This window comes from Pagrus pagrus (genome assembly GCF_965226575.1).
Source record: "Pagrus pagrus genome assembly, chromosome: 18".
Lineage (NCBI taxonomy): Eukaryota > Metazoa > Chordata > Actinopteri > Spariformes > Sparidae > Pagrus > Pagrus pagrus.
In genome coordinates, this window is record NC_140202.1 from 14,203,872 (window position 1) to 14,215,447 (window position 11,576).

The 11,576-nt window shown below is 40.3% G+C and overlaps 1 protein-coding gene across 5 annotated transcripts in view; it reads right to left on the minus strand.

Annotated features, from left to right (window-relative positions):
- kidins220a (kinase D-interacting substrate 220a) overlaps positions 1-10,721 on the minus strand; it is a 46,079-nt gene extending 35,358 nt beyond the window's left edge. For all 5 annotated transcript variants that reach the window (XM_084380685.1, XM_084380684.1, XM_084380683.1 and 2 more), the window contains exons 1-8: positions 10,576-10,721; positions 6,252-6,410; positions 4,467-4,565; positions 3,658-3,756; positions 2,149-2,247; positions 1,756-1,854; positions 1,469-1,567; positions 44-241 (exon numbers count right to left, since the gene is read on the minus strand). In XM_084380685.1, coding sequence (XP_084236811.1) covers positions 44-241; positions 1,469-1,567; positions 1,756-1,854; positions 2,149-2,247; positions 3,658-3,756; positions 4,467-4,565; positions 6,252-6,383 — 825 coding nt within the window. In that variant the 5' untranslated portion in view covers positions 6,384-6,410; positions 10,576-10,721. The remainder of the gene's footprint in view (positions 1-43; positions 242-1,468; positions 1,568-1,755; positions 1,855-2,148; positions 2,248-3,657; positions 3,757-4,466; positions 4,566-6,251; positions 6,411-10,575) is intronic.
- Positions 10,722-11,576: the final 855 nt, after the last annotated feature.

Below are 11,576 nucleotides of genomic sequence, written 5' to 3' on the forward strand. Positions count from 1 at the left end.
CTTCAAACAGAAAGCTTTTAATATTATCGCAGGTCGGCCTCACCCTGTCTGGGATGTTGACATAAGTGCCAGCGTCCAGCAGGTCCTGTACGATCTCAGTGTGTCCCTCCTTGGCGGCGATGGCCAGGGCCGTGTTGCCATCTTTGTCCGTCATGTTGACATTTGGGTTTCTCTTCAGCAGCTCCTTCACAACCTCTGTGTAGCCACCTTTCACTGCCACAATCAGAGCCGTCATTGAGTTCTGAAAAGACACAGAATGGAGCGAATTTAAGGATCCCTCTAACCCTAACATTTATGATTACAGATGTTTCCCTGGACTTGACTGGGTGCTAAAAGTTTAGCTCAATATGTGTCCAATATGTCAATTGTTCAATAATTTACAGCTGAGGATTAACAAACTATATTTCCCAACTGTTCTCATTTTATTTGAGCAGCTCTGAGGGACACTACAGGCTCAATGACAATTTATAATTGTAACATTGTTTACCAAGCACAATAACTCATATTTTTTTCTCTCAGTCTTTTAATTAGACATAAATTAATTGCCCTGCAACATTAGCTACTATAGTTTCATCTGATTATTGATGCTACATATCAAGCTATCACATCGTTCACTTTGTGTCAGCACAGATGCAACATGACTCGAAGGAGCACAGATGCGCTGCGTCACAGACGCAATCAATTATTTAATATTGCAGTTCACTAATGTGTTTGTGGCCCTCGACAGCATTAAATCTTGATTGTGTGAAAACTACACTCGCGAGAACGGGCCGCTTTGTGTTTCATGGCACCCAAGATGAACCCAAAACAAAATTAGACTAGCTTAGCTCTTAAGCTACCTGTTCAGACTACCAAATCAAATATTAACACTGTTTAGGAAACACTGCCAAATATTATACTAGGAAAATAATTGTAGGTGCAAAGCCATATAGAAGGCATTGTACAACAATTTTATAGATAAGCTTTCCAAATCTTCCAGACATATCTAAGAGCCCTGACAACAAAAGCTGCCATCTAAATCTAAATTATTGTCTAGATATTGTGATCAAACTTAATAATCAACATTATTTCAGATTTCATCAATCAATATCTTGTCTACTTGAAGCTCTGAAAGACATTGTAGATAAATGAAGTCATTATTGTCAGATGTATTATTATGTTTACTACAATTACAATGTGCAAACCATAGATACAGTAGAATGTGATAAATTGATAATCTCTGATGATCTACTATAGTTAATGTTTTACCTTAACAACTTCACTGATTTTTTAAAAATATGCTTAGTCTGTATGTGATACCTGCAACACGTTTCAAACAAGTTTGGACAGGGGCAGCAAAAGACTGGGAAAGTTGCTCAAAAAACTTCCACAGGTAAACAGGTTGATTGGTAACAGGTGACAGCTCCATGACTGGGTATGAAAGGGACATCCTCGAAAGGCATTCACAGAATATCTACAATCTACTTACTGCTCCTTCTTGGTCCACATCTGCTCCATTTGCCAGAAGGTGCATCACACTCTCATAGTGGCCCTTCCTGGATGCCCAGATCAAAGGAGTGGTACCATACTGCAAGGAAGCAAAGAAAATGTAATAAAGTGCATGACACATGAGTGGCAAGAGATGATTTAGTCAACAACCCAGGGACTTGTAAATAATTAAGAAAGAAGGATACTCAACAAGGACAAATCTTTTAACTACATCTTCTGCGTGATTAAAAACAAGTAAATGACGAACATCTGTCAGTATGTAGTTACCTTGTCTGAGCAGTTGACCTTGGCTCCGTGCTGCAGCAGGAGATGGACAATCTCAGCGTGGCCTCGACCTGCCGCCCAGATAATGGGGTAGACGCTGTACTGTTGGGCCAGAGGACAGGGGTGAAGTCATGCTGACAGTAACTAATGATCAGTGTCAGGCCTGCGGTCGTACTAATGCTTTAAACCACCTTACATGATTGAAACAGCAGATGATGGAGGGAGGTATCACGCTGTGTAGGTTTGTGGTAGTATTCACAAACCTACACAGGTTTACACAATAATATTATTAATAATTCCTGTACTTTACACATACCTATTACGTGTAAATGTCAATGCTGGTATTAATTAACAACAGATGCCAATGATGCTACACAGTGTGTCCAGTCTCAGTACCTGACCAGTGATGTTCGGGTTAGCTCCTTTTTCCAAAAGCAGCTGGGCCACATCTGTTCGACCTTTATAGGCTGCCCACATGACAGCAGTCCACCCTCCCTGAGTAGGATAAATACACAGAACAGAGTTGAGATTAACAGAAAAATTATTCAAATCCGAAAGGAGAGAAGAGAAAATGTGTACATGATGGGAAAGCATATCTATATATTTAATATGTACGGTGTGTGTAAGGGGGGTACCAACTGTATTAAATTCGAGCCTTACAGAGAAGGTGCGACCTAAGCAGATTTTGTGGTAGGAAAATATACTATTTACAGCTGGTGTGACACACTTTCCAGTGAGTGAACAGTATCGCACAGTGCGATTTATTATAATCCCACCGTGATGACTGGCTGTGATCTATCCTGTGCAGCTTAGACACATCCCGCACGGCAGTGAGTCAGTTGATGTCATGAGTCACTTCCATAGTCACTCGGGAAAAAAATCAACTCAAAGTGTCTCGACATACGTGATAAAATAGTGAAGTAAATAAAAAAGTGCTATCTTTGAGTGCCAACACAGAAATGTAATACATCACTTAGACTGCCTCCTGAGAGTTACTGCTCATAAGGATTACATTTTTAGCGTTTCCGTCTGCTGGAAATGCACATTGCCTCTTGAGCTGGTACATCTACATAACTTCTAATACCGAACACACTCATTCCCAGGTAATACTGTGCAAATATGCGCATCTCATCTGCATGTTGCCAAAAGTCTGCTTATGAATACTGTATACAGAATAGCTTCCATAGCAAGTCTGCAGACAACTGTCTGCTTCTGACAAGACTAAATCATATCACTGCCCCACGAGGAGACAACCAGAGCTCAGTAAATGGGATTACTAGTAGAGAGGAGCCATCGCACAGAAATAATTTCATTTTATGTCCATTTGAAGGCTACTGGATCATCCTGTTCAACCAGCACTGGGCTCATTACATTTTATACAAACCATTAATGCACATAAAATGAAGACGTCATTACTTTGTTTGAATTATGTATGTATGTGTAAGTTTGAGCAGCTTCTTTATCAACCTTTGATGTTTTAGTTTAAGGTTTAAAATATATTTAGAAGTTTAACACTGTGTCTTATTGTTCCATGTTGTTTAGTTATTGAATCTTTTTCCTATAAACATAAATTGTGAAGTCATTTTGTCACAGAGGATACATTACGACCCCGTTGTGTTTCGTTTTCTTTTTTTAAGATATTTTACTTGGCATTTAGGTCATGTTTTCTTAGGATAGATTGGAGGAAACAAGGACAGACAAGAGGAATGACACGCAACATGTTTCGAAAAACAAACCGCTGTGATTACATGATGCTTCTCATCCACTAAGCCACCAGGACAGCCTTTAAATTTTACCATGTTCTTAAGCTTAATATTGCATGGCGCTTTCAGAGAACATGTTATCATCAGTGGAAACAGCAGATTTAATGAAGAAAAACCTTCCGGTAATTCTCTATATTCTCACCATGTCTCGATGTTCCAGGTTAGCCTTGTTCTCCAGCAGCTCCCTCACCACATCAATGTGGCCCTCCTTAGCTGCTGAGATCAGCGCCGTCCAGCAGTCCTGCACACACAGACAACCTGTTACCCTGGGAACTCCCATCAGACTCCAAATCCAGTTGGACAAACGTCCGAGCTTTCCGAGCTCTACGTGGGACGCCCCGGGAACTGTCAAAGCAGTGTACCTACCAGCTGGTCATACCAGGTGCTCATTTGAACACGGTGTCGCATGGACATACAGGAGTGTCAGAGAGTTGAGTGCGAAAGACAAGAGCAACTGCAGTATCTTCTCCTTTCTTCTTCCGCGTTAGTATGAGAATGAGTTTGCCATGTGTAATAGCAGGTTGCATGTACCTGAGAGGTTGATGTGAGGTGTAGTGTGCGAGCATGCATGCGTGTGTCTAAGTGGGAGGGTATATGCATGCATGCGTGAGTGTGTGCGTGTGTGGGGCTGGCGCTTGAAGGCACAGGGTGTTGGCCAGCCAGTGGATCCTGTCATTTACTCGAAAGAGCGAAGGTAAGAGTGTGTAATAAGTCATCATTATGGCTCATAATAGCTGTGGACTAAGCCCGAGTGTGGTGAGTTCAGCAAGATGGAACATCACGACCACTAGTTCGCCGACGTCTTCTTTGTGAAGTGGATGATGTGGTTAAAATGACCGCATTGTTTTTCACCTGTGCCCGGATCTATTATAATGCCACGTGTACCTGCGCGTGAGGGCGTGTTCACATTAGACAGTTTGAGAGGTTATGTTTGTGCGTGTGCATGCTTACAACATCGTCCAAGTTAATGTTGGCTCCTCTCTTAATGAGCTCCTGTACTATCTCCAGACTGCCCTGCTCTGCCGCCACCATCAAGGGAGTCTGCCCATTCTGGAACAAAGAGAGAGGGAAGGAACAGAAACCAACAAGCCAATTAATTACACTGTTTTCTCTGCGACCCTGTGAGAGCTCACTGGTAAAAAAAAAATAATAAATGGCAGGCAGTGAGACTACTTGATGATTCAACTCTAATCTTGTACTGTAGGAGAACCTGATAATAGGTTACTTGATGCAATCATCTATGTTAATGTCAACGTCCAGAAATGTCATGAAAAGACCAAAACAGACATGTGACTCAGGTCTTGGTTCAAATCTCAAGCAAGTCCCAAGTCATTTTTTCTTGCGCAAGTCAAGTCAAGGCAAGTCACAGGATGTGTCAGGTCAGGGCAAGTCAAATCCCAAGTCAAGCCTGGGCCCATTTATTCTTATTTTTAAAATGAGTCATGAATATACTTAAAAAAGGGATAAATTCTTCCCTAAAGCACCAAAAACTACACGTTTTAGCAAATCTTATTCCAATAGTAGTACTAGTACATTAGCTGGGGACTTTTTTCAGACGTAGATGTGGTTCCCTGGTGAGTATCTACATCAGTAGGACGGTTTGCGTGAGACTGATATGAAAATAAACTACAGTGATGGAAATGAAGCAGCAGGTCACACAGTGTGACGGTGTGGCTCACTGATGTATTTTTGGACAACAATGGACAGCTATAATGTAGAGGAGTGAGCTTAAACAGACTTTAACTTCACAGACAATACTAGAGGTCAACAGATAGTGGAATTTTTAAGGGTCAATATAATAACAATAGTTTGGAGCAGAAAAAGACATATAGTCGATTAATCGGGCCGATAGCACCCCTTCTTGAAAGTTGTGCCTGAGTTTAAAAGGTTGTAACTGCAATAATATATTTACAGTTGACCTGAAGAGCAGCAGTTACCTTCAATCTAATGTAAACAATGCCACACCAGAACCATTAAACCTATCATGCTCATAGTTTATGAATAAAGCTGTCTTATATAAAGTGAACTTTCCTTAAAAACATGAATTATCTCAAGTGCACAATGACATTTCCCTGACTTTGTATATTGAGCCTTCATGCAAAACAGTGATGTATATCCCCACTTTAGTGGTGGAGGCTGCACAGCCAATGATCACTATCAGAGTCACGTTCACTAGTTTGTAAAGTGACCATTTGATTAGTTGGTCTTGTACTGTATGTACTAGTAACAGACTTAACATCACAATGACAGCAGCTACAATAGATCAAAACAAAGCAGTTCCTCTCTAAACTCTTCATTTGTTTCATCCAGGGTGCACAACATTTATGTTAAGTTTTTTTATGAGTACTTTTTATGAATGCTTAGTGCTAAATACCTCCCTTAGGAGTGCTCATGTTTTATTATTTTCTTACTGGCTGTTTGATAGAGATCAACACCATTAAATGTCAAAGTGATCAAAAAAAATTAACAAAATGAAACTTTCAGTGGGGCTGAATACTCTTTATAAGCACCATGTCTCATATACGTATAGCCAATCTAAAAGGAGAAGATGAACCTCGATACACAAAACATTATATCAAACACTCTGCTCTGTCTTCTCTTTGCAAATTACCTTCAGTGGTATTTTTTACAGTTTCACAAAAGATTCTATAATCCCTTTTACCACAAAACACTTGTTTCACAGTTTCAAAGAGCCTCTCATTACTTCACACACTCACTTACTAATGACTGACTTACATCACTCCTGCTGTCCACATCTTTGAACTTGTCCAAATGTGTTTTGATGGCAGCCAGGTTCTCCTCCTCCACGTAGGTGAACAGACTCTGGACGGCCAGAGAGGTCATCTTCAGGGAGGTGGTGGTATCCATGGCTGACTGCTAACCACCTGTACACCACTGTAGATAAAGAGGAAAATGGATTAGCATTCACAGAAGGCTAAAGATACCAGTGGTGTGTATCTGGCCTGCACAGTGAAATGTAAAACACTACCAGGAGGGAAGCAGAGTCAGTAAAATAGAAGCCGGGAAGAGGGTGTGGTGTGTCTTTGAAGTGATGCTCGGGAACAAAACGAGTCCTGTCCAGGCCCAGCTCACACGCACAAACTCAGCCATACAAACAAAAAACAGGCCATGCATTTTTTTTCCACAGCTATAATCATCATGACATACCATCCCTAAGTCAGACTTCAAGCCTGTGATACAACTACCTACATATTGTTTAAATTTTTTCAGTTCTTACAAAATCTTACAAACTGATGGCAGGGATATCACAGGCCAATGGCTTCTGGAAGTGCCCGCACAAAACTTATGCCACACATCTGCTATCGGTAGCGGTCAACGAGGTGAATATCGGCCAATAACTTAATCACAAATTAAGTGGACCACCATAAATAAAGATTCACGGCTATGTATGCATTTCAACCAGAATATAAAACTATGTTTAAAACTGAACCATGCACTGAACCATGCTCATTACTCAGGAGGTAACAGAGGCCCTCAGTTCAGTTTAGTTCAGTCTGCCTGCTCATGCTGAAAACATGAACTTAAATTGGTCTGCTCAGTATAATGAAGGCAGTTAAACCACGATGCTCCACTCACTAAAGTCCACTAAGTCATCAAATTTCAGTGAAGACAAACAATAGTCGTCAAACTTTGATCCTTTGAGGTAATGATGCCTTCGGACAATAGGTGCGCTCTACTGTGTGCTCTAATTATATCAAGACCAACCTAAGTCTACCCTCCTCCACTGCCTTGAGTCTGACTTTGTGGGAGAAAAGTGCTGTTTTTTTTTAAGTGCCTGAAAGTACAATAGGTGCACTATTTCACTGGAACAACTTTGCATCAATAGTAGTAATAGTAGTAAGACTCAGTTAGGTAATTGTCTGCATCTGACAAATCAATGCAGACAGCTCACTTTGGGAGATTATCTATAATTAGGCTCCACCATTATCAAGAATTATTTTAAATTCCAGACACAGACAAGCAGACCAGCATGTTCCTCTAATATTTGAGTAATTTTAAAAAATTTTTGCCCTGGAGCTCAACAGGAGTACTTACAAATGACACTTCTGTAACTACTGTGCACTGACAGGAGCTCCTCAAAAAAATTATATACTGTGAAATGTTAAAGCTTCCCAGAGAGAATATATCGATATTATATCGCTATCCTGACAGGAGACTATGCATCATCTCAAATTTTGAATATCGCTATATCATGATATGGCATAAGTGTTGTCATTTCCTGGTTTTAAAGGCTGCATTACAGTAAAGTGATGTAATTTTCTGCCCTTACCCACTTAGTCATTATATCCACATTACTAATGTATGTAGCCCAGTCTGAGCATTTATGAGGAGATTTCAAAATATTGACATATTTATTGCCTGTAGTGTTATAGCCTAAAAATGTTGTCAGATCACTTTAAGGCCATATTGCCCAGCCCTATATTAAGTGTATTACTTCACCCCTTCAGACATGGCTGTTGTAGCTGTGGTAGGGATTCATCCAATCGATGAAAAACTCATTAATGATTCATCAAGTTGGGCTCTTCCATCATGGTCAGACTCACTTCCTGCCCACAGTATCGTAGAATTAATGAGCTCCATTCGTTGATTGCGGGTTGCCTTGGCAATGGGCGTCACATAAGAACAAGCAAACACGCTGCTCAATATTTCAACATAATCTGTGAGACAAGCAGCTCAGGCTCAGGTCAGTCAATGCTTAAGTGTCACATGCCTGCTGGTCTGTGAGTACAAAGGCCCAAAAACACTCAGTTCAATCATTCAGAGAGGCCGATCAATAAACAACTGTATAGTCTTTGTTTTCTTCTTACAAGTCTGACACTGTATCTCAAGTCTGGTATCTCCTGCCAGCTGTCCATATTGGACAGTATCACACATAACTGAAAAAAAATCCTTTGTTTACAGTGAAGGCAATAGGCGCCTGTTGACACACCCTCCTCAGCTCCTTCTCTCTCAGGACAATGGGTGGACGATAACACCACACAAGAACCAATCAGTAAACATTTAGCTCTTTCACTGTTGAGCAATGATCAGATAGGAGCTCACACACATTTCTTTTAACAAAACACGCACCCAGTGAAAACCAGCAGATAAATAAAAACACTAAAAGCCCCTGAAACATATGACTAAAGCTGCTAAAAGAGGGGCATGTGGTCTCTAGAAAATACTACAGAGGACTCCACTTACCTTGGTGCAGGTGCAGGGTGATGCTTGTATTTATTTTGGCTATTCAGCACCAATCTTTATCCTTTGCTCACTCGCACACACTATCAACAAGCACTGCCGGGCAAACGCTCAGCATCCCCCCTTCACTCAAGCCTGAATATTAGATGAGGGGGGCTGGCCTACGCCCATCTCTTCCCAACACAATAGACACACGCGACCGGATTCTCATTCATTACAAGCACTGGCTCAGCACCAACTGATACAGATAAAAGGGCAGAGACAATTAAGATACTGGCCTCATTTGTGCAGTTTAGTTCTATGAGTAATGCAATAAAGTAACATTTGGTTTTAATGGGAGCTGTCACTGGCAGATTATCCCTCATGTCAGTTGAGGGTGTTTAAATGACTCAATTGCTCAGCAGTTAAAGCCAAAATGGTAAATTAATCCTGAAACGCAGCAGTTCTATTTAAATATAAGCTCTATAGGCCATAAGAAATCTCCTAAGCTTCAGGATTGGCAGGGAAATATTAACAAATAAGAGTAAAGAAGCAAGAAAATATTCACATTTGAGAAGCTGGAATCATAGAACTTTGACTTCTTAATTATTTGATTATCAAAACAGTGCCCAGATATTTTTTGAGTTAACAAATCATGGATGAATCGCTGCAGCTCCATTTAGTTTGACTACAAAATGTGAAAAAATAGTGCAAATATGTTACAACCGTCCACAAATTCAGGTGACATCTTCAAGTTGCTTGTTTTGTTCAACCAGCCATCCAATAAATTATCTAAAAATGTTCAGGGAAGCTGCAACCTGTGAGATTGTGGCATTTTTTGCATAAAAATTACAATTATTGACAAATTAGAGATTTTGGCATACACCTACAAACAAGAGCAAAGGGCATGCAGAAAGAAATTACGAAAAAGGAAACCAGAATTGACAAAATATTCCAAAAATAAACATAGAAATATATATCACATAACTCTACAGCAGGAAAACAAACATTTAGGGCCTCTAAAATCCCAGATGATGTTTTGTCTAGTTTCACGGCATGCCAATTATTACTAATTATCATTTATATTTTCAGAACCACCCAGATCTCAGGTCAAATATGGTTCAGTGTTTACGTAAAGACACAAATTCAGATAAAGCCCATGTCAGCTGAGCTGTTATCTGAACACACACAAACATGAACTTGGAGGCCAACACTGGATAGGATCTCTAAATTTAACCAGTCAGCTCTTCATGGCTTGTCATGTGGGCAAGAAACTGCTGAGGGTTCAGTTCCCTCACACACTGGGTCTGCTCCAAAAAACAGCTTTGCTGACTTGTCTGGGAAACTTTAAGTGGGGGGAAACCTGCAATGGTCAATATTAGAGGCGGTTCTACTCTGATTTTACTCTGTTAACCATATAAATGATTAAAACTCCTGTTTGGAACAAATCCCTGTCAGCTGTTGGAAAGAAACAGACAACTAAGACACAGTTTCAGCATTGTGGTGATGTAGAAACAGTGTGTTTCCTTCCTGAATCTGCAACTTAAAAACACAACAAAAAACACAGTGTCAGTTGTGGAACATCAGCCGCTTTCACTGCGTGTCGCGTGGTCGAAAAAGCCCACATCTGGATGACACGCAGGTCACATGACGAAGTGAAGCTATAATTTACCCTCTAATGAACGGTTTTTAACAAGGATGTCAAAGGAAGGCAGACCTCCCATGTTTAACACTGTTACTAGGAAGCGACAGCAAAACACCAGCGAGCGAAAACTCCCAGTGGCTAACATGGCGGCTAGCTCTCAAACAGGTCCCTACTTACTTTTATCACCTTTAAAGGGGGCGTAAAAGTACAGGGAACATCATGAAGTCCTCTTACCTGGGCTGGGCCGCTCTGTAACTGTTTATATCTTGATTCCAGTCCGGAGAACGTGACCGAAGACGCTACTTTTTTCACGTCATACTGTGGCTTCAGTGTTGCGTTAACCTGCTCCCCCGGCTGCTACAGTAAAGTCAATAGCTCCACCTCCGACTACCCGTAGTTCCAGCGGCGGAGCAGCCGGGGTCCTCAACACCCTCCCCCGCTTTCAGCCTGACTTGTCTGGTTACCTTATCTGACAGGATTACTGTATTTTTATTTTTTTATTTTTTTATTTTTTTATTTTTCACTTTAGCATTCAAACGTTACGTGCCAGGTTCCAGCTGAACTTGTCAGAAGACAACTGCTTCTGAAATTTCTGAATCACTCAAATATTGTAATCAAGTACACTTCTGACCACTCCTTGAGTAGTAGTGGGAAAATGATGTACTTCCACTCCACTACATATATTTGACAGCTGTAGTGTAATTTTTCTGGCAGATTCATATTACACAAAAGTAAACAAAAAATAAAACTAAAAGGAGATAAAATATTATCAATTCTTTCCCAGGACATTAAATAACAGGAGATGATATACATTGTGTTGTTCTACGTATGTTTACAAGTATTTATATACTGTATACGAGGGACTGACTGATTTTTGGATCTGATGTTCAGCGAAAAAGTACAGTATTTGCCTCCAAAATGTAGTAGAGTGGAAGTATAAAGTAGCAGAAAATGGAAATACTCAAGTGAAGTAGGCCTACCTCAAAATTGTAATTAAGTACAGTATGCAAGTAGATGTACTTAGTTACATTCCATCACTGATATTAAACAATAGATGAGGACAGATAATGGACAGTCTGAGACAATATAAGGTGATACTATGATAAAAGTCTTGTGTACTTAATGGTCTGAATTATGATATTTCATACAGGTGATTTCTGAATGTGTTTGACACTAAGCAAACATCTTTGCTTTAGGCAAGAAGAGAAGTCTAATGTCACAGTTACACCCTACAA